This window comes from Peromyscus leucopus, chromosome 14 (assembly GCF_004664715.2).
Source record: "Peromyscus leucopus breed LL Stock chromosome 14, UCI_PerLeu_2.1, whole genome shotgun sequence".
Lineage (NCBI taxonomy): Eukaryota > Metazoa > Chordata > Mammalia > Rodentia > Cricetidae > Peromyscus > Peromyscus leucopus.
In genome coordinates this window covers 40,089,631-40,113,687 of record NC_051075.1, presented here as the reverse complement: position 1 = coordinate 40,113,687, position 24,057 = coordinate 40,089,631, and the positions used below count along the sequence as shown (strand labels likewise).

Below are 24,057 nucleotides of genomic sequence, written 5' to 3'. Positions count from 1 at the left end.
GCTAGTTCTCCAGGCACTGCAGAGACACTTCCTATCATTCGGTGGGCTTCTTAGCAGAGCACCAGTGTTCTCAAGAATCGTGGCAGTGATGGACAGACTATCAAACTTCCAGATGGGTTTCTCAGAAATGTATGAACCAGAAACAGACAGAAAGCCTCATGAAATAGAATCCTCTCACAGGTCTTATGTGCGTGCGTGCGTGAGTGAGTGCGTGCGTGCGTGCGTGCGTGCGTGCGTGCGTGTGTGTGTGTGTGTGTGTGTGTGTGTGTGTGTAGCAAAGATAAAGGGAGGCCCAAGGCCTTGCTCCCAGAACAGTGAGGCACATAGATCAGCCACAAAGAGTGACGATAGTTGGGAAAGAGTTAATGCACCACCTCAGACGAAAGGTCTAAAAGGAATTTGGAAACTCACAGGCAAGGACTTCCATTTGATTTTGTCTTTAACAAGGTGCTTTCTGAGTAAAAGCCAGCTAGCAAGGGTCGTTTTACAGAATGCCCAGGAGCTTTCCTGGTTGGCTAACACCGCATCATTGGGCAGATGCCATGCTGGCTTTTGTGGTCCAGGTAGGACACTATGAGAGCCGGTGTACAGGTGGATTGAATAGCATGATGACAGCATGACAGCATGTGTTCCTGACTGGATATGGAAACTGAGGGAAAGAATGAAGTAAAAAATGGCTTCAGTGTTTGTGCAGCCTGGATTAACAAGAAAATGCTGAGACCAAACCATAACATCGAACACTAAGTATTTTCATATTATTTTGTCTAATCCTATCTGATTATTTTCTCATTTCCCACATGAGGCTCAAGGGGCTAATGGTATTTCAAGATCACACAAGCAGTTTGGATGAAAGGCCTTTCTCTTCTGTTATCTCAAAGTGGATTCCTTCTGTATTTGTTGAGGTTGCCTCATCAATTGAACATTCAGATAGAAATGTCCAACAGACAGGAATGAAGGGTATGAGGAGAGAGAGAGAGAGAGAGAGAGAGAGAGAGAGAGAGAGAGAGAGAGAGAGAGAGAAGCAAGGAATAATTTATAAAAGTCCAGGAAGACACCATCAAGGAAAAACATGAAAAGAAAATGGAAAATGTTTAAGTACAAAACCCATGGAAGGAAGAAAGAGTGGACCAAGTATTTCAATACCGAGGAAACTGAAGGCTCCTCATTGCCCATGACCCTCACTCATTCAATGTGGCCTGAATGTGTAAGCCTTCACACTAATACACACTGCAGACTAAGATACTCCATTAAAACACACACATGTGTTTTAGGATGTTAAACACAAACTCTTTTAAATGGCCCCCAAAATTTTCAATCTCATCTATGAAAATTCACTTCCTGATTCTAGACAAATCTTTAGTGGATGGCAGGCTTAAGGTGCTGTCTTATGAGTGTAGAGCATGACATCCCACTGCCGTAGCTCTGTAAGTATTATAGCCAAATCTCTTAATATAGACTTGGGAAGTGGGAGGGTAATGTGAGAGGCAGGTATGATCAAAGTGCACTACATATGTGTATGGAAAAGGACCCCAAAATCATTATTTTTCATTAACAGTATACTTTAATAAAAATGAATACAAAGAGATCAGTTACTGAAAATCATCATATGTTAAAAAGTTGGATTGTTAAATGAGCACCTATGAAGTGATAGAGAGATTTCAATTAGTAATTGTGTACTGGGCTGTGAACCCAGTCCTGTGGCAGAGGTTTCACTTAAAGGCACGTGAAGCCTCTCTTCCCCCAGGAGCTCACAGGGTCACTCATCCATTGTTTCATGGAGCTTTCAGGTTATTTTTCTTCTAACTAGACTACATCTGTAATGATGTTGTAAGCGTCTCAAGGGCAAGGACCATGTCTTTCATGCTTCTGAGTCCCCACTTGCTGAATGTCACATGAAACAAATGAGTTACTCGATGGGCAATACACAGAGGAATAATTTGCTTCTAAAACAACCGCGCTAACAGCAGCAACCTACCATTTGACTAGCATGTATCTGTAAAATAAGAAGCTTTTGGAAACTGAAAAACATGGTAAATGTATTCATGAAAGAAATGATGCTGAGAAACAGTGAATGGTATACAATCAGAAATCTGCAGGGATTTTTTCTCTTCTGTTGAAGAAATACAAATTATTCTAATAGAAAACCTAGCTCTACTCAAGCACTTCCTATTTAAGGAGAGATCCTTGGCCTTAGAGTATTGATGGAAGAGAAGTTAATGTTTAAATAAAACAGCCAGAAATGAGGCACCTGGATATTTAAAGCATTTTAGTTGTGATTTTCTTTTTTTTTAATCATACATAAGAGAGCAGACCTTGAATGGCCAAGCATGTGGAATACTTAAAGCAAGTAACTGGCCTTGAAATTCTGCCAATATACATTTGATTACCTCCTTAAGATGAATCAAGCTGATCCTTATTAAATCCAAATGAATGCTTTGTAGATACCTGTGGTGGTAATCTAATTGTACTGAAATGTGATTTTGATTGTATGTTAATAAATAAAGTTGTCTGGGGGTCAGAGCTATTAGAGCCATAGCAAGAGTGTGGCGGTGGCACACGCTTTAATCCATAGATCTCTGTGTTTAGGGATACAGCCAGCATTGGAGACATATACCTTTAAGACTAGGGGGTGTACATTCAGACAGTGACAAGGCAGTCAGTGTTTGGTTTACAACAATGAGAAGCAGAACAAAATACTATAAATAGACGAACAGACAGAAATAGGTTCTTTCGGAAGCTGGGACACGAGGCAGAAGGGTGAGATTTTAGCTCTGAGCTCTGACTCTCGCTTTCTTTTACATTGTTTCTGTGTTTCTTATTTAATAAGACGGTTAGTTACATCTACAAATACCCATTAAAAGCCATAATAACAGAAATGGTATTTTGGTGGTTTTATTTTTAAATATTTTTTTTTACTGTCTTGTTTTGTTAAGAGGTTAAACAGAAACAGAATTATGATATTATCTCTAATGGAAGTTCTATTGTCTATTACTCTTAAGTAGGCTGAACGAATATAAACAAAGACTACATTTTACAACCTAAAGAACCGGTGAGTTCGTGCATTTGAAAAACCAAGACCTGTCTATGTGGGAACTGGTGTGAATGTCTTTCATGGCCTTGTACATAAAAACCAAGTATTGTGGTTAAATAAACATAATTTCAGGGCAAATTCACTGGTAGAAAAGATCCACTGGTATAGAAGAATGTATTTTAAAAGCCCCTTTCTCCCTTAGGGGGAGAGCTCTTTACACTTCTCAACCAAGAATCCAAGCTTTTACTCATGAGGGTAAAGACCTCTCCTGAAAGCAGCTGTTGATCTAAGTGATACTTGGCAATCACATGTTGTTTCTAAACGTTGACGAGACCCTGGCATCATGTGCCATAAACATAAGAACCTGCCTTGCTGCTGATGTCAGGTAACACTGCACTCTAGGGCCATGTATGAGCCCATCCTGTAGTTCTACACATCTGACTCTGCACATATCCAGGTCTCCAATATGGTTCCAGAGCAACCTTTGGTTGTATCAAAGGCATTTCGGTTTGAGAAAATGACTTCAGAAATGTGAAACTCATAATGAATAATAGTTTTCATCAAGGCTTTCTTTTTCTCTAAGGGTTGGTTCTAATCATGTCTTCTAGTTGAGACAACACACCTGTTTCCTTATCTCACTGACAGGAAGGCCATGGTTCTGAGGTATGAATGACCAGGCTCTACTTCTGTCTCTGGTGGTCCTCTCCAACTTTGTGTGGGATTTTCACTTGGTGTTGGGAGCACAAAGTTCTTGCACCCACGGATCATTGGGGAAACCAGGAATGTTAAGCATCCAGGATTGTCTTTTCAAAGAAAAGATGTAAAATCTGTTCTCCCACCCAGAAGGCTAGGAATTGAAGGTGGTCAATAGTCTAGGTGATTTGCATTATCTGAAGGACCAGGCCATATCAAGCTCCCACAACCAGGGCCAGAGGTATTTAATAGTCTAGATGATTCTTACACTAGCTGTATAGCCAGCCCCCCAAAACCCTCTCAAAACCAAGGTTGGAAGTGGCTATTAGCCCACATGACCTCTGTGCTATCTGTATGACCAAGATTGTGGCAGATCGTTTCCTGCACCCTTAAGGTAACACATGCAGCCTATCTCTAGAACCCATCTTCTTTTTTTTTTTGGTTTTCCGAGACAGGTTTTCTGTGTAGTTTGCGCTTTCTGGAACTCACTGTAGCCAGCTGCTCGAACTCACAGAGTCGCCTGGCTCGCTCCGAGTGCTGGGAATAAAGGCGTGCGCCACCACCGCCCGGCTCTAGAACCCATCTTCTTAGAAGAAACAACACGTATTTTTAATTAAGTTTTGAGATAACTATGACTCCTTGTGCATCGGGGATTGTATTACATCAAGAAGCTGTTTTTCCCAATGGTACTGTGTTTAACTATGTTACAATAAACTGCCTGGTATCAGACTCCAGAAGTTTGATCCAGCCTGGCTGCCTACGTCAGGCTGAACCAAGTGTCATCCTTACCTCAGCTGGATTGCTTTCCTGCCGGCTGTGACACTAGCAGGGAACCCCACAGCCTGAAGCCTGGCTTTGCGGGCCTTCTCCTGACACAGTGACCATGTGCTCACTGACTACTGAGCTCCCAGCAGTGGCCACTCTGACCACAGGCCTGCAGGGCAGCCATGAGATGGCCCTCCCTTGTGGCAACCTGCTGCTGCCAAGTCTGCTGCAGGTCTGTTCTGGTTTTCAGCCAGGATTCAGAATCCAGGGCTACAGCTACCCCGCAACGTTATAAACATGCGAGAGTTGGCCGGGCGGTGGTGGCGCATGCCTTTAATCCCAGCACTCGGGAAGCAGAGGCAGGCGGATCTCTGTGAGTTCGAGGCAGCTGGCTACAAGTGAGCTCAGAAAGCGCAAAATACGCAGAGAAACCCTGTCTCGAAAAAAAAAAAAAAAAAAAAAAAAACATGCGAGAGGACAACAGTGGAACATAAACCTTTCTCTTCAAATTTCTGTACACTTCTTATAAGCTTTTTTCTGCTGCCTGGCTAAGAAAAAATGTGCAGAGAGTAGCATTGTTGAGGTGTCCAGATTTTGGCTCACTACAATAAAGCAATTGGACAAATGTACAGGTGGGAAATATGTAATAGCAAATTTTCAACAGATGGCTATTTTGATAAAAACTATTTTCAAATGAGACACTCTATAAGTTGATCATCCGGCTCAGGGTCCTAAGTACAATTATCTTTAAAGCTACACTCAAAGCTCAGATTTACCAGTCATCAGCTCGCGTGCCTTCTTCAAAATGGATGTTCCCCACAGTCTCCAGCTCGGTCAGCAAAAATGGCGTCAATAAGCCGTGGCTCTTCCTCTTCTGTTTTACTTCAATATGATAAATTGCTTCAATTCTACCAGAGATAAAATACACATGCAGATATGTATATGATATGGAAAACTCACAGTATTCAAGCACAGAGGTTTATTCATGTACTGTAACATGTATTCAATTCATTCATGTACTGTAACATGTATTCAGTTTGTTCATGTACTGCAACATGTATTCAGTTCATTTATGTACTGTAACATGTATTCAATTCGTTCATGTATTGCAACATGCATTTTAATATCAGTTACTTTTTGCTTTCCAGTGGATGAGTAAGGTTAATGTTAGCAGCTAACCAGGAATGAGATACTCTGTGTCTGGCAGTGAAAATAACCCAGGATTTTGTTACCCTCCCTCAGAGTATGGAAAGCTAAGGAGACTGCCTGGATCTAAGAACATGGGGGCCAAGTCCTAGACAGACCGAGACGGTACCACAGCATCCTCAGTTCCATGTCAGTACCAATGGTACTTACGTCTAAATGGCTGGTTTAGGGTCACTTGGCATGGAACAACCTCCTACCCCCAAATGTTACAATCCTGTTAATATCATTACAGGGCCAGTCAACTTCTTTCCTCGACGGCCCAGTGAACGAAAGTGCAGTGTGAACCATGCAAGGGCCGTGGCTGTGCCTGGCCGGGTCTTGACTGCTGGCTGAGTTTCTGAACTAAGGAAAGCCCAATTGCTTTCTTTTAGTTTGTGGACAGAAACAGACGTGATAGCAAGCTGAGTGGAGGAAGCTCACGGTGCTTACCTGAAAATGGCCTCAGAGCCCAGCCTTGAGCGGGTGGGGGCCCTAGGAGCCCAAGCGCCAACACAGGTCATGTTTTGTTGCCTCCCATTTCTCAAGGGAATTGAGCTCAACTCTTGCCCCCCAGTATGGTTACAATTTTATATTTTCAATCTGAATGACCAGACAGTTCACCAAACCTACTCATTTAGTTTCTTGTTCCAGAATGTGACCCTCTCATCCAGGGCAGTCAGTTTGGTGAGGATCTTCTGCTGAAGACCTGATTCTTGTGCAACAGTCTCGCTCGTCTTGGGTTTCTCCGCCTCCGGTGCGTTGTCATTTTGCCCTTTAGCAGGTCCCTTGAGTTCAGCCAATTCCCGTTCTAACTGTTTTCAACAACATACCAGAGAGCAAATTAACAATCAAACATTAAGGCAAAGCCTTGATTCAGATATTCATTTTGTAGTGAGATTTATTATCAGTTTAGATGATCAAAGTAGAAATCTAGGTAATAGGAAGTTCCGGTTTATAACAGTCAAAGGCTGACTTCAACCTTGGTGCAAGTTCATCCGTCATCTGTTGAACAAGTGATGGTTTGGAAAGAGGAAGCTTGGTGGTCTCTCAACCGACAGTGAGGACATTAATAGACCACGGAATGTTGAGCTTGCAAAAGCCAAAGTGAAATTACAATCAGTGCTGGTTTGGGTGTGAATAAAACCGTTTAAGATCTCAAAAAATGAGATTTTAAAAACATAATTACTTTTCAGTGTTTTTAACTATTTCTGGAGAGATATAAATCATAGAAAACACACAAAGGGGAGATAAAGTTTTCCTTTTGTTTTACTATCCAACTAGCAAAAAAAAAAAAAAAAAAAAAAATACTCATTGTTCCAGGCGGTGGTGGCGCACGCCTTTAATCCCAGCACTTGGGAGGCAGAGGAAGGCGGATCTTTGTGAGTTCGAGGCCAGCCTAGTCTGCAGAGTGAGATCTATAGAGCAAGATCCAGGACAGGCACCAAAACTACACAGAGAAACCCTGTTTCGAAAAACAACAAAACAAAACAAAACAAATACACATTGTATCAGATTTTAATATTTTGGGATTTGTTGTCCATAATAGGGTTTTTGGTATTAATTGGGATATTTAAAATATTGCGTTGAATATTATTTATCTTGATTACTTAGCCTTTCATTCACATCCATAAAGTTTGGGTTCAGGGCAAATCTCTTGTACGATTTAAAGCTAAACTATAACCACAAAGTTTATAAAAAGAAATTTACTACTTGGTTACATTTCTTCACTGATATAGTTATAACTGGCTGCTAAAATCAAATTACATGTTTAAATATGTGTGCAGTTTATATGACATATGTTCCTTTTCTTGCTTGCAGATTTTAATTAATATAGTTGAGTACTCTTAAGCTGAAATTTGAAGTGCATCCAAATTTGAAACTTTGGACATGTTTTAGACACTTAGATAAGGTAGTGTCCATGTAAATATTCCAACATGTGAGAAACTCCAAACTCTGAAATCCATTTGGTTGTATAGCATTCTAGATAAGGGATTCTGAACCTACATGCATGAAATGGCACATTATAAAATGATTTTCACAACTTGATCTTTCTGTGGTTTTTAATCAAATAATTAAATTTAATTAACACTTTAAGAATATCCTTCTGACTATAAAATAAAAACATGCCCATTTGTAGAAAAGACCATTATATATATACATATATATGTATATATCAAACCTCTTTTTTTTAAAATAAGTGTCATTTTTTTCTAACTTTTAAATGTATGGATATGTGGGTATGTGTAATGAGTGAATATGCCTATGAAGGCCAAAGACGGTGCTGGATCTCCTGAAGCCAGAGTTACAGGTGGTCAGGAGTCACCTGGTTATGGGTGCTGGGAACCAACTGGAGTCCTTTGCAAGGGCAGCCGATCCATGCTCCAGCCCTAGTAGTGTATTATGAAAGTGACTGACTTATTCCCTTGTTAAATATTTATGTAGCATCTAGTGTTTGGTTACTATTGATGAGGTGGTGATAAACATCCGTAGAATAAAGTGCACAAGTAGACTTGCTGAGCTGACGGCTAGGCGCTCTCGGAAGCAGTGTGACCACTTGCGTGAGCCCAGGAGAGTGTATGCCGCTCATCTGTACCACCTACTGCTGGTGAGAGTTTCATAGGTAAACATGGTTTCACACTGCATTAACATTTGAAAATTCACCAGGGAGTGCGACATTCAGGTGTTCATCAGTCACTGTAATGTATTCATCTGTAAAGTGCTGATTTATATATTTCCTTCAATTTTTCTATTTGCACATCTACTTTTAACCTTATCTTACTTAGAGACACATTTGTACTAAGGATAAAATCTCTTTGTGTGCACATCATGTTTCTTTAGGATAGTTGAACTTTCTCAGACATATTTTTCCTTAATGTGTATGTGGCGGGCATGTGCTTGTGTATATACAAGCGTGTGGAGGCCAGAGGTCAAAGATGGCATCATTCCTCGGGTACTGTCCACATAACAATAGGGTATCTCAGTAGCCTGGAGTCTGCCAAGTAGCCTAGGCTGGCTAGCGAGCAAGCATCAAGGGCCACCGTCCTCCACTTCACCAGCTTTAAGATAACCAGCACATGTTACCATGCCTGCCTTCGTGTATGGATGCTTGGGACTGAGCCCAGGTCCTCGTGCGGTGTGGCGCACTCTATCTACTGAACCACCTCCCTAGCCTGTGTTCTTACCTTTTAAGAATAATGCCTTTTAGCACAAACTAATCTTACTTTTTTGTTTTGCAACTGAATCTATGTTTCTTTGCAATTAATAGTATTTTTTTTTTTAATTTGGCAGGTTGGGACCCACTAAATCAATTCATTTACATATTTATTCTTGATATTTTTTTCTTCATTTAATTTTTACCCCCACTGATACTTAGTTTGGTAAAGTGTAAAACCAACTCCCTCACTCCTAAATACCTTGGCTCTTTTCTAACATTATTTGTTGAACAATCCGTTGTTCCTTCACGTTTTTGAGAAGTTACAGAAAATTTTACACACGCTAGGTTCTATTTTCAAGATCTAGTAACTTTTCAAGATCTACTTTTAATAAAAGGAATCTAATTATTCTGAATAAAAAGCACACATACTACTAAAACAGAGTTTGATTTGAAGTTCCCCATTGTATACCTCTGTGTGTGTGTGTGTGTGTGTGTGCGTGTTGTGTGTGTGTGTGTGTGTGTGTGTGTACATCTGTCTGTGTGAGTGCAGGCATATGCATGCCACAGCACATATGTGGAGGATAATCCCAGCTTTGGTCCTCGCGTTCCACCCTGTTGGACTGTTGGAGACAGGGTCTCTTTGTTCTCCGTTGCCTTGTCTCCACTCCCCAATCTCACCTTAGGAACACTGTGATTACAGACACAGACTACCAAGCCAGGAATCAAAATACTGTTAGAGTAAACATGACTTGATCTTAGTCTTCGGTATTAATCACACACACACACACACATACACACACACACATACACACACATACACACACACACACACACACACACACACACACACACACACACTCGAGGGTGGGGATGGGGACAGTTAAGAATTTGCTATTTTGTCTGATAATTTCCCTACAATGATGAAATCTTACGGTTTTTTTTGCAAAGTTGAATAATTTTATCCGTTCTTCTGGCAGCTTCTGTAACTTGCATTTTTTGTCATTCAGTTTTTCAAGTTCTTCATTCAGATGTCTCTGAACAGTTTTTATTCGCATGTTATAATACATTATTTTCTTCATCGCTGTGGTCTGAACATAAGAGAGTAAATAACACCGGATTAGATAAAACACATTACAGATAGCTCTGCTGGCTAGTTTTATGTCAGTTTGACATAACCTGAGTCATCCGGGGAACTTCAATTGAGAAACTGCCCCACCAGATTAGCCTGTGATGCATTTTCTTGACTGATGATTGACATGGGAGGGCCCAGCTCACTGTGTTTGGCCCTGGGTTCCATAAGAAAGTAAACAGAGCAAGACATGAGGAGCAAGACAGTAAGCAGCACTCTTCTATCAGCTCCAGCCTCCAGGTTCCTGCCTTGAGTTCCAGCCTGACTTCTCTGGATGATGGAGAAGTAGGCTGAACTAAACTCCTTCCTCCCCAGGAGCTTTGGGCCACAGCAATAGAAATCTGACTCAGACATAGCCATCAGTGGTACTGTATGAGCACAACAAGCTCTTGATGAAACTGGAAGCTGGCTAGCTCCGTTAGAAATGCTGATGATGACAGCCGATGTGATGATGCTCTCGGGATTTACTTAATTTAATACGTAAGTCACAAAATCTCAATGAACATCTTTGTGTTTAATATGTGAGTATGTGGCATACGCACATCTATTTCCAGAATTTCCAACAAAGAAACTGCAGACATAATTTAATTTATAAAGCAGTATATTTAGCTAATAGGACATTGGACTGGAGCAAATATTAAACCACTGTTCCTAGTTTATTAATTCAAGGAAAGCAAACAAATTAAAAGGGGTTAAAAGCAAATGTAAAATTGAATATAATTTTAAAAACCCTGACCAAAAAAAAAGATTTAGCCTGCTCCTCAATCTGCAAAATGATGCTCTAAGTGAACTATCTTCAGACTGAGGTCATTAAATTATCACTTTGCTGCAATTATCTCAAACCTTATATTTAATTCTAGTATACCATCCACTTACTTATCAGCTAATAATAACAGATTGGTTAAATAGCCTATTATGAACTAGACAAGCTGAATGATACCTGAGAATTAGATTAGTCAAAAAGAACTGACTAGACAGTCTACCTAGAGGATCAGTTCGAGCTTCAGTGAGAGATTCCCTCTTGAAAAATAAGGTGGAGAGCCAGAGAGCAAAACACCTGACATCCACCTGTGCCCTCCACATGAGCACACACAGGTGAGCACACCTTCACACACATGTGTACACACAAGCATACAATTCACTACAAGCACAAACACACATATTAAGAATTAAAAGAAGAAAAAAGAAAGGAAAGAAAACTGGGAAATGATGTTTGTTGTTATTTTGAATATTTGGGGTAAATGGAAAATCCAAAACAAATATACTTGAGTCATTGAGAGCTAAAAGGATTTCAAATAAATTCTTAAATCTAAAATACCATGTGTTGTGGAGTAAATTGTTTATTTTTCCAGACAAAATAGTGGATGCCAAGTTAAATTTCAAATAAACAATGAAATATTCACTAAACTTACTTGTATTTATTGAGTTATGCCAAGACACCCTTTAGTATTTATATGAAATTCTAATTTAACTCAGATTTTTGCCACGTGGGAAAAAAGATTTTAAAAATACTAAATTTAATTTGTTCTAAAATAATTTTAATAACCATGCATCAAAGATTCTATTCCCAGCAGACACGTGTTTCCCATTTTTGCTACGATCACCGAATTCCAGCATTAATGTTATTATCTGTATACGTTTAGGTGAGACACCTGCTCTTGGGACGAGAGCAGACAGGAGATAGGAGCTGACTGTATAATACCACCAACCACATGGGGGACCCAGGCGGGGAAAGCCATGAACCAGGCAACCCTGCGTCACAGACCCCTGACTGTGGACCCACTTACGTCGGCCAGCTCCTTGATCTGCTTTGCTGAGACATCGAACGTGTCGAGTCGTTGGAGAGAAGGCAGGTGGTACAGCACGTGGGTAGAGTAGTTGCACAGCTGGCAGACTGGGTTGGTTTTGTACTGCGGATCGTTCAGAGACAGATCCTGTAAGCGAGGCAGCCTGGTCAAGTTCGTGAGGTCCTAAAACAGCGAGCGATGGCAGTGGTAAGTCGGTTATGAATGGTCTCTAGAAGAAACTCTAGAAGAAAAGATCGGCCTTTGCTGTACAGATGGCGGACCACACAGCCATGCATTTTCTGTACCAGCTGCTGCTCCAAACCAAAAGAACACTAACTCTACTTTACGATTCCCTAGGGAGATCTGTGATCGTATTATAATGGCCCCTTGCTGGAGAGGTGTGACAGCTCTGTGTTGTCTATCAAACACGGCCACCATCGGAGACCTGATGAGCCTTTTCATCGCAGCTCCCCAGGCTCTCACGGGTACCCTGTGTTTGAGCCAGATGACAATGCTCACACTACTCAACTGGACCCACGGTTTCTCATTTCCTCGCTCTTAGGCATACTCATCTCCTCCTCTTAGGATGTCCACTCCCACGGCCCGAGGAACCCCCTCCATGCCTGTTACAATGCTCCAGCCTTTCCTATTGGTTCATTCCTTTGCAATTTGACTACTCAGGTAACATTTTACTCAAATTTCTTCTTAATTTACTCTTTCCCTGCTTTGCAATACTCTTCTGTTTTTCTCTGGGTTAAAGAGTACCGATTTACACTGCAGGATTCAGAATTGTTCCTTACTCCTCTTTCTCTAATATTTTCACCAGGTGTGCTGGACCCTGTGCCCTCGATCCCACATCATCAGAATTACATTGTGAACACACACACACACACACACACACACACACACACACACACTGAAAAATAGAGCGAATTGTGAGGAGTTGTGTTTTAATTTTTCCTCTCAGTAATGCAGATTGGTACCCATAGTCGATAGTAATCCAGGCAGTAAGACGACTCTGGGCATATTCCAAATGGGCACTAACAGGATTTGCTCATGGGTTGAAGGTGGAGAATGAAGGAATAGCAGGAGTAAAACAGAGCTGTAAGGATTTTTGCTTAGTTAACTGGAAGAGTAGAAATACCATTTTGGGAATCAGAGATGTCTGCAGGGAAAGAAGGGTTGGGGAGCGGACATCAGTTTGAAGTCGGTTGAGGTCTGTAGTTCAGAGAAGTCATCAGGGTAAGTAGAGGGACCATTTTAGCAGTAAATAGATTAGGTGTATTTGCAGTCATAAGGTATGACGGGATTATTCAGAGAATGAATAGAGACAGAAATGAGGAAGAGACCTCTGGACTGAGAAGGGGCAGTCCACTTTTTTAGAGGTTATTAGAGGATGAACCTCCTGTAAAATGGATGTAGCCAGAAGGCCTAGGAGAAAGTTCAGAGAAAGTAACACCCTGCCAGTTGAGTACTTGGGGTTTTTGTTGTTGTTTTAGTTCTAAAAGGGTCCAATCATTATGGCTAATTGAACAGATGCCTCTCAAACTCCCTAGAGCAATGGTTCTAACCTTCCTAATGCTGCGACCCTTTAATACAGTTCCTCATGTTGTGGTGACCCCCAACTATAAAATTATTTTCATTGCTACTTCATAACTGTACTTTTGCTACTGTTATGAATCGTAATGTAAATATCTGATACATAGGACATCTGATATGAGACCCTCAAATGGGTCACGACCCATAGGCTGAGAACTGCTGCCTTGGAGCATCAGGAAGCACAAAGCAGTGAAACTGTTCCTTGAAGGAAGACTGCTGGCTGTGTTTTTTGGTCTATACCATTTGTAACTCAGGTTGATAAACAGAAACCAATCATTTAGTTGAACATACCTTGAAAGAAGTAATTTGGTTTCCAGAAAGGTTTAATTTTTCCAGTTGTTCATTGGGGTCAAGACATGGACCTTTAATTTAAAAACAAGATTAAAGAACCATTAGGGATGAGGATATAGCTCAGTGGCAGAGTGCTTGCCGGACATGCCCAAGGCCCTGAGTTCAATCCTCAACATCATAAAAATAATTAAGTTTCTTGTTCTACCTTTATTATATATCCTGGCATCCTTGTGAGTTAAAGATGGCCATTATTTCCTGCATATCAATAGAATTCATGATGCCACTGTATAATCAGCAATAGTTATTACTGACTGATAGTTACATATTTGAATCATAGATTTCAAAATAGGCAGGGAAGTGGGGGTGGATCCGGAAAGAGTTGGATGAGTGTAAATATGATCAAAACCCATTGTGAGAAACTCTCAAAGAAGCACTATCTAGAAACCACAATCTAAGATAAAAATATATGCAAAAGTAAAAGTGTTTTTCAATGACATAAAGTCTAAAAGAAACGACTCTAAGCACGCATTTTGAGAACGCATTAGCCCAGAGTCCAGAGGAAACAGTACATACCAATGCTGCTTATCAGGTTTCCTGCAAGATTGAGGTCTTTTAAGTTCTTCAGCGTCTGTAAGCCCTGGAAGTGTAGACAACATGTAATCTTAAAAACCATTAACTCTGATCACCCTGGTTATTTCCTTGGGTGTTCTACAGAGGAAAACGGGTACAGTGAAGCCACCCCCTCTCACTTTAATGGAACCTGGAGAGAATTTGAAGAAGGAGCAGAAAGGAGTGGAGGAGAAGAAAAGCGGAGTGAGTGGAGAAACAACATGTCTCACAGCATGATTATAATTATAGCGACAATGGTTCCTTCTAAAACACAGCCTACACATTAGTTCTTCTTTTTACTTTATTAAAAAAATTGTGCATGAGTGTTGTGCCTGCATGCACGTCTGTGTATCACGCGTGTGTCTGGTGTCCAGAGAACAGCAGAGGGCTTTGGGTTCCCTGGACCTGGAGCTACAGACAGTTGTGAGCTGCCATGTGGGTGCTGGGGATGGAACCCAGGTCCTCTGGAAGAACAGACAGTGCTCTTCACCGCTGAGCCATCTCTCTCTAGCCCCACCTCAGTTCTTTTTGACAACAATAACTATGCTATTCATAAATATTTTGCCCTCAAGACTGACTGGATGATCTCTGACACTGTGGTTTAAATGCTATAACAGCGTGAACTGGCCTTACATGCAAATTATCAAAATTACCTCACCTCAATATTACTTATCATATTGTGGTTCAGCCAAAGAACTTCCAGTTTTATTAATTTCTCTAAATTTTGTATTTTGGAAATTTTATTGTAATATAAATATAATTTTTCCAAATTTCTGCATTCTTGAAGACCTTCAATTCTCTGTGGAAAAGGAGATTGAAAGCGGTCATTTATTTTGTCATCAGATTCAATTCATCAGATAAAGCAGGTTTCTGAGTCTTTTTTCTTTTAAACACCCCTTCATCGCAATATCAACACCCGAAAAGATAAACTAAAAATTTAAAACATACAACTTCTTTGCCGAAATACAGCTGTTTTTAATTTTGTACACTTTCTTTACATTTTAATCAACTACATCAGCTTTTTATTAATAAAATCACATACATCTGATTTAATAGGTGGTTTCCTTTTTGCCCAAGACCATCTAACAAATTTTCATAATTTTTCAAAGTATATTTAATGATTACAAAATATTTTGTGAAATTTATAATAGTTTTCTTTAAAATTACCCTATGTGCAGAATTTTCACATTTGATATTTTTAACTATTGCGAAAATGATGTAACAAATACTTTCATGAATGTAACTCTTCTCTGCTCTTGAATTACTTCTCTAGTATAAAATTCTTAGAATAAGCATTTCTGAGTTAAAATGTGTGTACATTTCTGTTGCTCATGATGCATTTTGTAGTGTTGCTTTCTAAAATACATGTCTAACCACTTAGCACCTAACTGAATCAATTTTACTAGTAAGCAAATATTGGCTGTGATCTGATTTGATACATTTAACAAACAAATTTATGTTTTGATTCCTTATTTCTGCTTTCACGTTGTACACATATTTATCAGTTTTGATCCACACATACTGCACATATTTTAATGAATTATTTTTCCAAAGCCAAGAATTCAGTATTAGATGCACCTCATCATTTCTCTTTTATTTTAAACTTACCTCTATGCAGCATTCAGCAATCCAAAGTTCTTTAAGTTGTGAACAAGTCTCCAACCCTGAAATTTCCTTTATATCTTGAGCAACAATTGTAAGACTCGATAAGCTAGGAAACAACGATAATCCAACTATACGGGGATACCCTGAGAAAAACATCTCCAGTTTTGAAGTATCTGATCCTTCTTGTCCAAGCATCTCATAAGATAAACCATTGCACAAACACTGTTTTAAAAGAAAGAATTTTGATTATTATCTGTTCTAAATAGTTAAAAAATTGTTATTTTGACATCCCAAACCATAAACTACACATTGAACTACACCATTCTAGTATTCCCACAAAAGAGAAAGTTGGATCACATACATGACTTCTGTGCTTCCAAAAGTCATACGAGAGAAGGCATGTCCCTCCTGTTAGTCCTCACAGCTCCATGAGGAGTGTCAAAATGTTCTACTTAATATTCTTGCAAATACTATTGAAAAGAAGTCAGACTTGGACTCACCAGTTCTTTAATGATGTCACTTGAAGTTAAGTTTTCACTTTCAATCATCTTCCTTTAAAAAACAATGGTCATACTAATATATCTATTAAGGAAAATGGAAGATTGAGGTTAGTCCTAGAGTCACGGTGGTCTGAATGGAGAGCCATCTGAAAGCTACCAACTGCGACATTTCCGGGTCTCCACACAGATCTCCTTCCATCTCTAAAGCTTCCATCTACAAATGTTTTTAGTATTTTGAACTGAATACTGCCTCTCCATAACTCTTTCTATTTTGTTTAGTCCAAATAAAACAAATTCAGTTTTTCCTCTAAACAATAAACCTTCAGAATACTTAAAGAAGCTATCTTTCACCCTCCCCCAAGACTTCGAATTGTTACCGGGTCTTCCTGCTTCTTTGCCATACATAGACTGTATCTTCGGTTTCTTATCAGGCTGTGGTGCCCCAAGCTGAACCCAGGTCTCTAAGGTGCAAAACAAGGACTTCTGGAATGTCGATATAGTTTCTGATCTATATGCTAGCTAAAAAACTGAAATTAGATACCTAAGAGCTATGTGATTTCTATATATATAATAATAGATATTAAAGAAGAATTATTAAGGCTTATATGGCATGGCAATAAATATTCATTAAAATGAGTTCACTGGTATCTCTTTTGACACAGTTGCTCAATTAATATCTAAATGGCTTTAATACAATTTAACTAAATGTTCATAATTTTAAATATTTTCATTATGTAATTCATATACTAAAAAGTGGAGGGATCTTGTTTTTAATACAATGCTATAACAAGATGTGGGAAACACTGTATAATTTCATTAACTCTAACTCCCTCCTAGAAGTGTGTATCTGTAAATAAATGGGTGCCTATGCATGATTATTGTCAGCATTACAGCCTAGAAGGTAAGGAATGCCGGCAGCCGGGAACCAAGGAATACCACAAAGTCACACCACGCAACAAACCTCACACGAGAGATTTATTAGGAGGGGAAAATCCACAAGGATGGCTGCCTCTGCTTGGGTGAGAAACAGCAGCGAACTGAACAGGATAGAGGGCTTATCTAGAGTTTCCTGGGAAGGGGGTGGAACTTTCGAGGGTGGAGCTTTCCAGGTGGAGATTGGTGAGATTTCATGTCCAGAGACTGGGCTTTTTACTCTGTAGGGTGGGGGCAGGCTCCAGCATTCGGGGCAGTTAGAGTGTTCTGTGGGTGGAACCTGGCAGTTGGGGGTTTTCGGGGGAGGGGCCTGGCCATTCCTGTGGCTTGAGGGGCTTCCAATTATGTGAAGAGAAAATGTGGAAATGTACATTTTAAGTCACTAGCATGAGTTACTCTGAGGGTAGAAAGCCAATGAGAATAGGTTAAGAGTAAAAGGTAAGATGAGGAGAGAGGAGAAAGGGAAAAAGAAAACAATGTTATTTTTGAAAAATACATTTACTATTATAGAGTCTGAGTGTCTAATTGTATTTTAATTTATTGTACTGTTGATACACATCTGGACTGTTTTTCACTGAGGGCCAGCAATGTAAGTGCGTGTTTAGGGACAAAGTTCAACACTTCTGTTGGGTTTATGCCCAGGAGTGAAATGACAGACAACTCTTTTTAAATGCAATGTTGATGATTTTCATAGGCACAATCTGAAGCAGAAAATGTGCACATATGATGATCATGTTTTCTACACCAGTTCACATGCAAATTGGAAACAAGCTATGGTCCCAGCACCCTGAATAACTGTGGTTCAGTCACAGGTGAGTTAGCAGAAGGGAGTTTTGGGGATACAGATACAGGTATTGGAGGAGAATCTGTGTGCTATCTGTACATACGTTTACTTGAATAAAGTTTCACTTAAGTTTTATTAGCGCCCCTCATTCAATTACGTTTATATTCATACTCAGGAACTTACACAAATTAAGATGTTAACAAAGTGGCGATTTGAATCCTGGGTTTACTACCTGTGCTCCCTGGTTACAAGTAGAAGACCTACGGCAAGCTGAGATGTATACCTGTGCCAGGGAAAAGATCGATCACTAGGAAGACTGGCGAAGGCACTCACATTAGATTGGGAGAAAAGCCATTTGTACAAACTATGCCAAGATTCAAGACACCATAAGAGAAGTTTTACTAAGCTATTTTAAAAAAATTTTTTTAAAGCTATTTTCAAACTCAGAGCAGCAGCTGTTGGTAAAAGGGAGCCATGGAGCATTCACGATGCAGCAGTGTAAGAGCAGCATACAGCTTCTGTCTTCCTTCGCACTCAGGCCTTGTGAACTGGGGACACTCCCACCATGATGAAGGCGTGGCTTGGACGAGGACCCTCCAAAGTTCAGGTGCCGTCAACACAGTGCCATTAAGAGAAAAGGTCTTTAAGAGATCAAGAGGGTTCCTTCCCTCAAGAATGGGACCTAGGGCCCTAATCGCAGCCTGATGGAGGGAGTCTGGTCCTCTTTTCCTCTTCCACTTTCTGCCATGTGAAGATCTCACCAGATACTGGAAGCTGGCCCCTTGAGTTTGGACTTCCCAGCACACAGGACTGTAGGAAGCAAATGCCTATTGTTTCTATTTGGCTCTGGGTATTTTGTTATAGCAGCATGAAATGGACTAAGGCACTGAGCCAAGAAGAAGAGCAGGGGCCCTAGCCAGTGTCATAGAGCAAAATACAACCAGAAAATTACCCCAGCCGTTTATCCCGTCATTAACGTATACACCAAGGACCTAACGGGTACAAGAAAAATGGCCGAGGAGGGGAAAGAGAAGCCAGCTTCTGATATGGTGGAATTTGAGCAAAGAACTAAATACATAAGGTAAGCCATGAAGGAATTTAGATCACATGCATCCAGGCAGAGGGAACAGCAGTCTGACCGAGAGAGTGAGCACATGCTCGGCGTATGTCCAGAACAAGGCAGATGGGTGTGGTGGACCACTCTGAAGAAAATGGAGATGGACAGGACCTGCAGAGGAGCGTTGCAGGGCCAGCACCCCTGCTGCCTCATGGGCCCTTTCTGAGGACTGGATTTTTGGACAGCAAGAAACAGGACTCTGAGTGTGGCACCAGCTGTGTTGATATTGAAAAGGGCCCCTCTGGCTACGCCACTGAACGTAACACTGTAGGGATGAGGTGATTGGTTCTGTGATGGCTAATCTTGGTTGTCAATTTGACTACATCTGGAGTCAACTCTAACTTAAGCAGCTTGGCCCACCTATGAGAGATTCTTTTCTTGATCAGATCATTTGAGGGGGGAAGACCCACCCTAAATCTGGACCACGCCATCTGCCGCAGCCCACATAAAATGGCACAGAAGAAGGAAGCTTTTGCTTTTTGCCTGCTTGCCTTCGCTCTCATGGGCAAGCCCATTTTTCCTGCTGCTGAGACGCCACTTTGCTGGTATTAGAACCCTACTTCCTCAGAATTCCAACACAGACTGAAGACTAGCTGAGACATCCAGTCTTGGCTCTAGTTAGAGACAGCCATTCTTGGACTAGCCAGACCACACCCACAGCCTGTAGTCATTCTAATAATTTCCCTTTTCACACACACACACACACACACACACACACACACGAGAGAGAGAGAGAGAGAGAGAGAGAGAGAGAGAGAGAGAGAGAGAGAGAGTTCTCTTCTTCTAGAGAACCCTGACTAATACAGACTCTTAAGCCTCTGACACCACAGGCCCAGAATAACACTTTCTTCTATAACTTATAATGGTTGCCTTGGCCATAGTGTTTGCTCATAGCGTTAGAAAAGGGACTAATACAATTCCCTTCTCATTTTTTTTTTTATGTTTCTTGGTTAGTCTTTCTTATTCATTTTTTTATGACTAAGATTTAACATTTTGTTGTTGTTGTTTAAGAAACTCTGTCCTGGGGTGGGAGAGATGGTTCAGAGGTTAAGGGCACTTGCTGTTCTTCCAGAAGGACCCACGCTCCATTCCCAGCACCCACATGAGGGTGCTAAGAACTGCCCCTGCTCCATAGATCCCATTCCTCTGGCCTCCCTAAGTTCCTGCACACCTTGATCATACACACACACAATTAACATTCAAAATTAAATCTTAAAAAAAGGATTTGAGAAGTCCAGCTGTAATTCTGATTTGATAGGACATCACAAAAATTAATATAGGAGTGTGTTCACCTTCACAGTGCTGAGTCTTCCTAAAAACAAAGCCCCAAATCTCTGCATTTAGTCAAGGAGATATTTTCTGGGTATACAATGTGGATTACCTCTCAACTTGCATTATTCTGTGTTCATCAGTGCCCCAAATAATCCTATTCTAACTCAGTAGTTAACTGACAAGACAAAATTCACTGAAAACTCCAACTATGTTTGAGCCATGAGGCGCTATGCCCCAGTTACAGAGGGGACCGTTTCTGTTTCTCATTAGCTTCCTTTCCAATGGGGAGGATTAAAGACAAAATCCTAGGACACATGACAGTATTCTAACGTTCACCACCCCCTTCAAGCTTTTTCCTTCTCTCCCTTCATTCTTCCCTGCCCCTTCCACCCCCCCTTCATATCTCCTCCCCCATCTCTCGTCAGATGAACTTGTCCTTGTCCTCATCGTCAAAGAAAACAGGGCTGTCTTAGGATGTGCTCCCTTTAAATTTCTTTTCTCCGTAAAGATACTTTCTTGCTTCCCCTTAGGACTTTTGGCTCAGTGGACACACTCACTTTGGGGCTGGGGAGGGTGGCTCAGTGGACACACTCACTTTGGGGCTGGGGAGGGTGGCTCAGTGGACACACACACTTTGGGGCTGGGGAGGGTGGCTCAGTGGGTAAAGCGCTTGTGTTTGCTGTGGAAAGCCTGAGGACCTGGGTTTGGATTCCCAGCCCCCATGTGAAAGCTGGACATCCCAGCCTGGGAGTGGAGACAGAAAGGACCCAAGAAGTTGTGGGGCCGGGGGTTGGGAGTGGGGAAGGCTTGCCAGGTCAGACAATTTGGCTGAATTGGTAAGCTCCTGGTTTACCTAAAAAAATAAGGAGGAGAGCAATGGAGGAACACTCTTGTATGGGTATGCACACTCCCAATACACGGGCACATGTATCACATACAATAACAAATAAATAAATAAATAAATTCATTTTGTCTGAAATGAATCTCTTTTTTCTGTGCACTGATCCACCCTTTTCTACCTCTGTTAGAGCATTGTTCTGTGAGTCTTTCATCTTTCTTTCCATAAGATCTCCTTTCTGGCCGGGCGGTGGTGGCGCACACCTTTAATCCCAGCACTCGGGAGGCAGAGCCAGGTGGATCTCTGTGAGTTCAAGGCCAGCCTGGGCTACAGAGTGGGTTCCAGGAAAGGCACCAAAGCTACACAAAGAAACCCTGTCTCAAAACAAACAAACAAAATAAACAAAAAACAAAACAAAAAAAAGATCTCCTTTCCATAAGGTTTCCTTTCCTCTGTGTATGAGTACCAGGTCTTCCTATTTAGAAAAGTCCTTTCTATTTTGCTTTTTTTTTTTTTAAATGAAGAGCTACTTTTGATACTTTGACAGGGGGCTTTGCAGACAATCAGTAGCAACAATTCACTGCCTCCATTCAGTCCTCAGCCCACTGTCACGTGAAAGAAAACACTTCAAGCCACCACAGCTTCTACTTACTGTTAAACAAGACCAACAACAGCCTTCAAATTGTCAAAGGCAGAGGATATGTGTTAGCTCTCAACTTGACCTTGACGTGACATTGAGCAATGCTGATAACACCGAGCGATGTTGACGACTGTTAACTTTTCTGCCTGGTTTCTTTCTGTCCCCTCCCTCGCACCCTCCCTCTCTGTGTATGCACATGCAGATATAAACGCTGGTGTATGCACGTGAAGTGTGGAGGCCGGAGGACAACGCAGGGGCCATCTATCATGTCCCATCCATCTTGATTTTCTTTAGAGAGTGTCTCCCTAGCCCCCTACTTGTTACTTTGAACTAATAGCGTCCTTCTTTGTAAAAGTCACTCACCTTTTCTTCTTCCCTGTGCAATAAATCCCAAAGCCCATGTGGAAAGCTCCATGTGGACCTGTCACAAGCATCACAAATTCACTGTGTCCCAAACTGAGCTCATATTTCCCAACTCATGCGGTTTTCCTTAATGAACGCTTTCTCGTGATAAAGGACGCCATCATCCCCTCTTCATCCAAGTCGGAAACATGAGACCTACTGCCATGTTTCTCCCCAGGTTCACTCCTCATCAAATCCTTTTTCTTGTGTACCCTAAAGTCTATCAGGGCTTTCATGCTTCCTCTCCATCCTCTGTCATCATGTCCCCTTCTCTGGACACCTTCCTACTGTTTTACTTCCACCTTCCCCACTCCCTACACCCCTGGGGCAGCCAGCCTCCTGAAGTGGACATTTGCTTATGCCACTCCTCTTAGAAGGTGTTATAGCTACCACACCAATCTCTCAAACTCCTGTCCAACCAAAATAGCACTACAACATCCCAGGACTGGCCACAACTCCTGTGATGGCTGACATAGCTGTACTTCTGAAGATGCCTCTTTCTCTCCTTGAAATGTCTTATCTCCTTGACTTACTCCATACATCTTTAAGATTACGCTGAGTCTTCTCCGAAGACTTGAGTTTTCTTTGGTCTTACTATGAAGGGTCTCTTTCATGTGACTGGGTAAGTCTAGCACATGCCCCGTGGATAGCACTGTCTCTCACATTGTATTGGGATACTTGCAGGTCTTTTCTCCCAACATGCTCACTATCGAGGACAGGAGCTATGTCTGACCCCTGGTGGGTATTCAATGTAATTTACAAAATGGTTCCAATTAACTGTCACACCACAGATCCTATTCAATATAATGTTGAACACTGTTCTGCATGACAATTCAGAACACAGTTCTACCTGGCCTGTAAAGCACTGTTTCTGTCTGCCAGAAGAGCTGAGTAAGCATCCATTCTAGGAAACTACACTTTTCTACAGAGCAGAAGCCCTATGTGGTCCAACTGTTTTCTCAACTGAGTATAAAGGGGTCAGGATCCGACAGTTCTCTCTGACGGCCCATGTAAATGCCCTTCTCTCTCTAGATGCTCTGTATCTGGTTGACCAGTGAGCACCCGAGTCTTCCAGTCCAATACCCACCCGAGACTGTGGCATACCTTTCCTTCTTCACTTCTTGGGGGCCTTCCTCTAAATTATTATTATTCCTTTATTATTACAACTATTATCATAATATCATTATAATCCCCCATTGCACCATTACGTAGGTCCCTTGACCTTTGTGCTGCTGTAGATTCCTCCACGTGTTGAGTAAAGCGAACACCCTGGTCTTTCCTATAAGGCAGAGACGCCTGGAGGCCATGGGCGAACGGATACCCACCTTATTCCAGAGAGAGAATGGATTCCGGGGCTGTCCGAGACAGGTCAGAGTGCACTCCGACCTCCCAATCCCTGTGTGCAGCTGATACCACACGCTTTCCAGCCCCGGGCCTGCTGTGTACTGACCGCCCACTGCGGTTGCCTAGGAAACCCGCACTCCGCCTCCCCTGACCTCTGGGTCACGAAGGGGATGAAGAGGGCGGGGAAATCAGCCGTCCAGTCTTGTCTGCATCACGTGGTGGTAACCTCCAACCAATCAACATAGGCAGGGAAGACACCCGCTCCCGCCCCCGCCCCCCCAAGACTCTACCCCCACCCCTCGCTAGTGCTCCTGGGGAAACGGTGGGAGCCGGTCGTTGTCTATAGTTCTCTCAGTCTTGGGTGTATCTTACACCTTGT

At 41.6% G+C, this 24,057-nt stretch overlaps 1 protein-coding gene across 6 annotated transcripts in view; it reads right to left on the bottom strand.

The window, feature by feature from the left end:
* Lrrc9 (leucine rich repeat containing 9) overlaps positions 1–23,846 on the bottom strand; it is a 76,940-nt gene extending 53,094 nt beyond the window's left edge. For 5 of the 6 annotated variants that reach the window (XM_037210611.1, XM_037210615.1, XM_037210613.1 and 2 more), the window contains exons 1-10: positions 23,660–23,846; positions 16,349–16,430; positions 15,852–16,070; positions 14,902–15,042; positions 14,208–14,271; positions 13,635–13,705; positions 11,745–11,927; positions 9,761–9,916; positions 6,305–6,486; positions 5,266–5,397 (exon numbers count right to left, since the gene is read on the bottom strand). In XM_037210611.1, the coding sequence (XP_037066506.1) occupies positions 5,266–5,397; positions 6,305–6,486; positions 9,761–9,916; positions 11,745–11,927; positions 13,635–13,705; positions 14,208–14,271; positions 14,902–15,042; positions 15,852–16,070; positions 16,349–16,396 (1,196 nt within the window). In that variant the 5' untranslated portion in view covers positions 16,397–16,430; positions 23,660–23,846. The remainder of the gene's footprint in view (positions 1–5,265; positions 5,398–6,304; positions 6,487–9,760; positions 9,917–11,744; positions 11,928–13,634; positions 13,706–14,207; positions 14,272–14,901; positions 15,043–15,851; positions 16,071–16,348; positions 16,431–23,659) is intronic. The other variant, XM_037210614.1, reaches the window with a different exon arrangement.
* Positions 23,847–24,057: the final 211 nt, after the last annotated feature.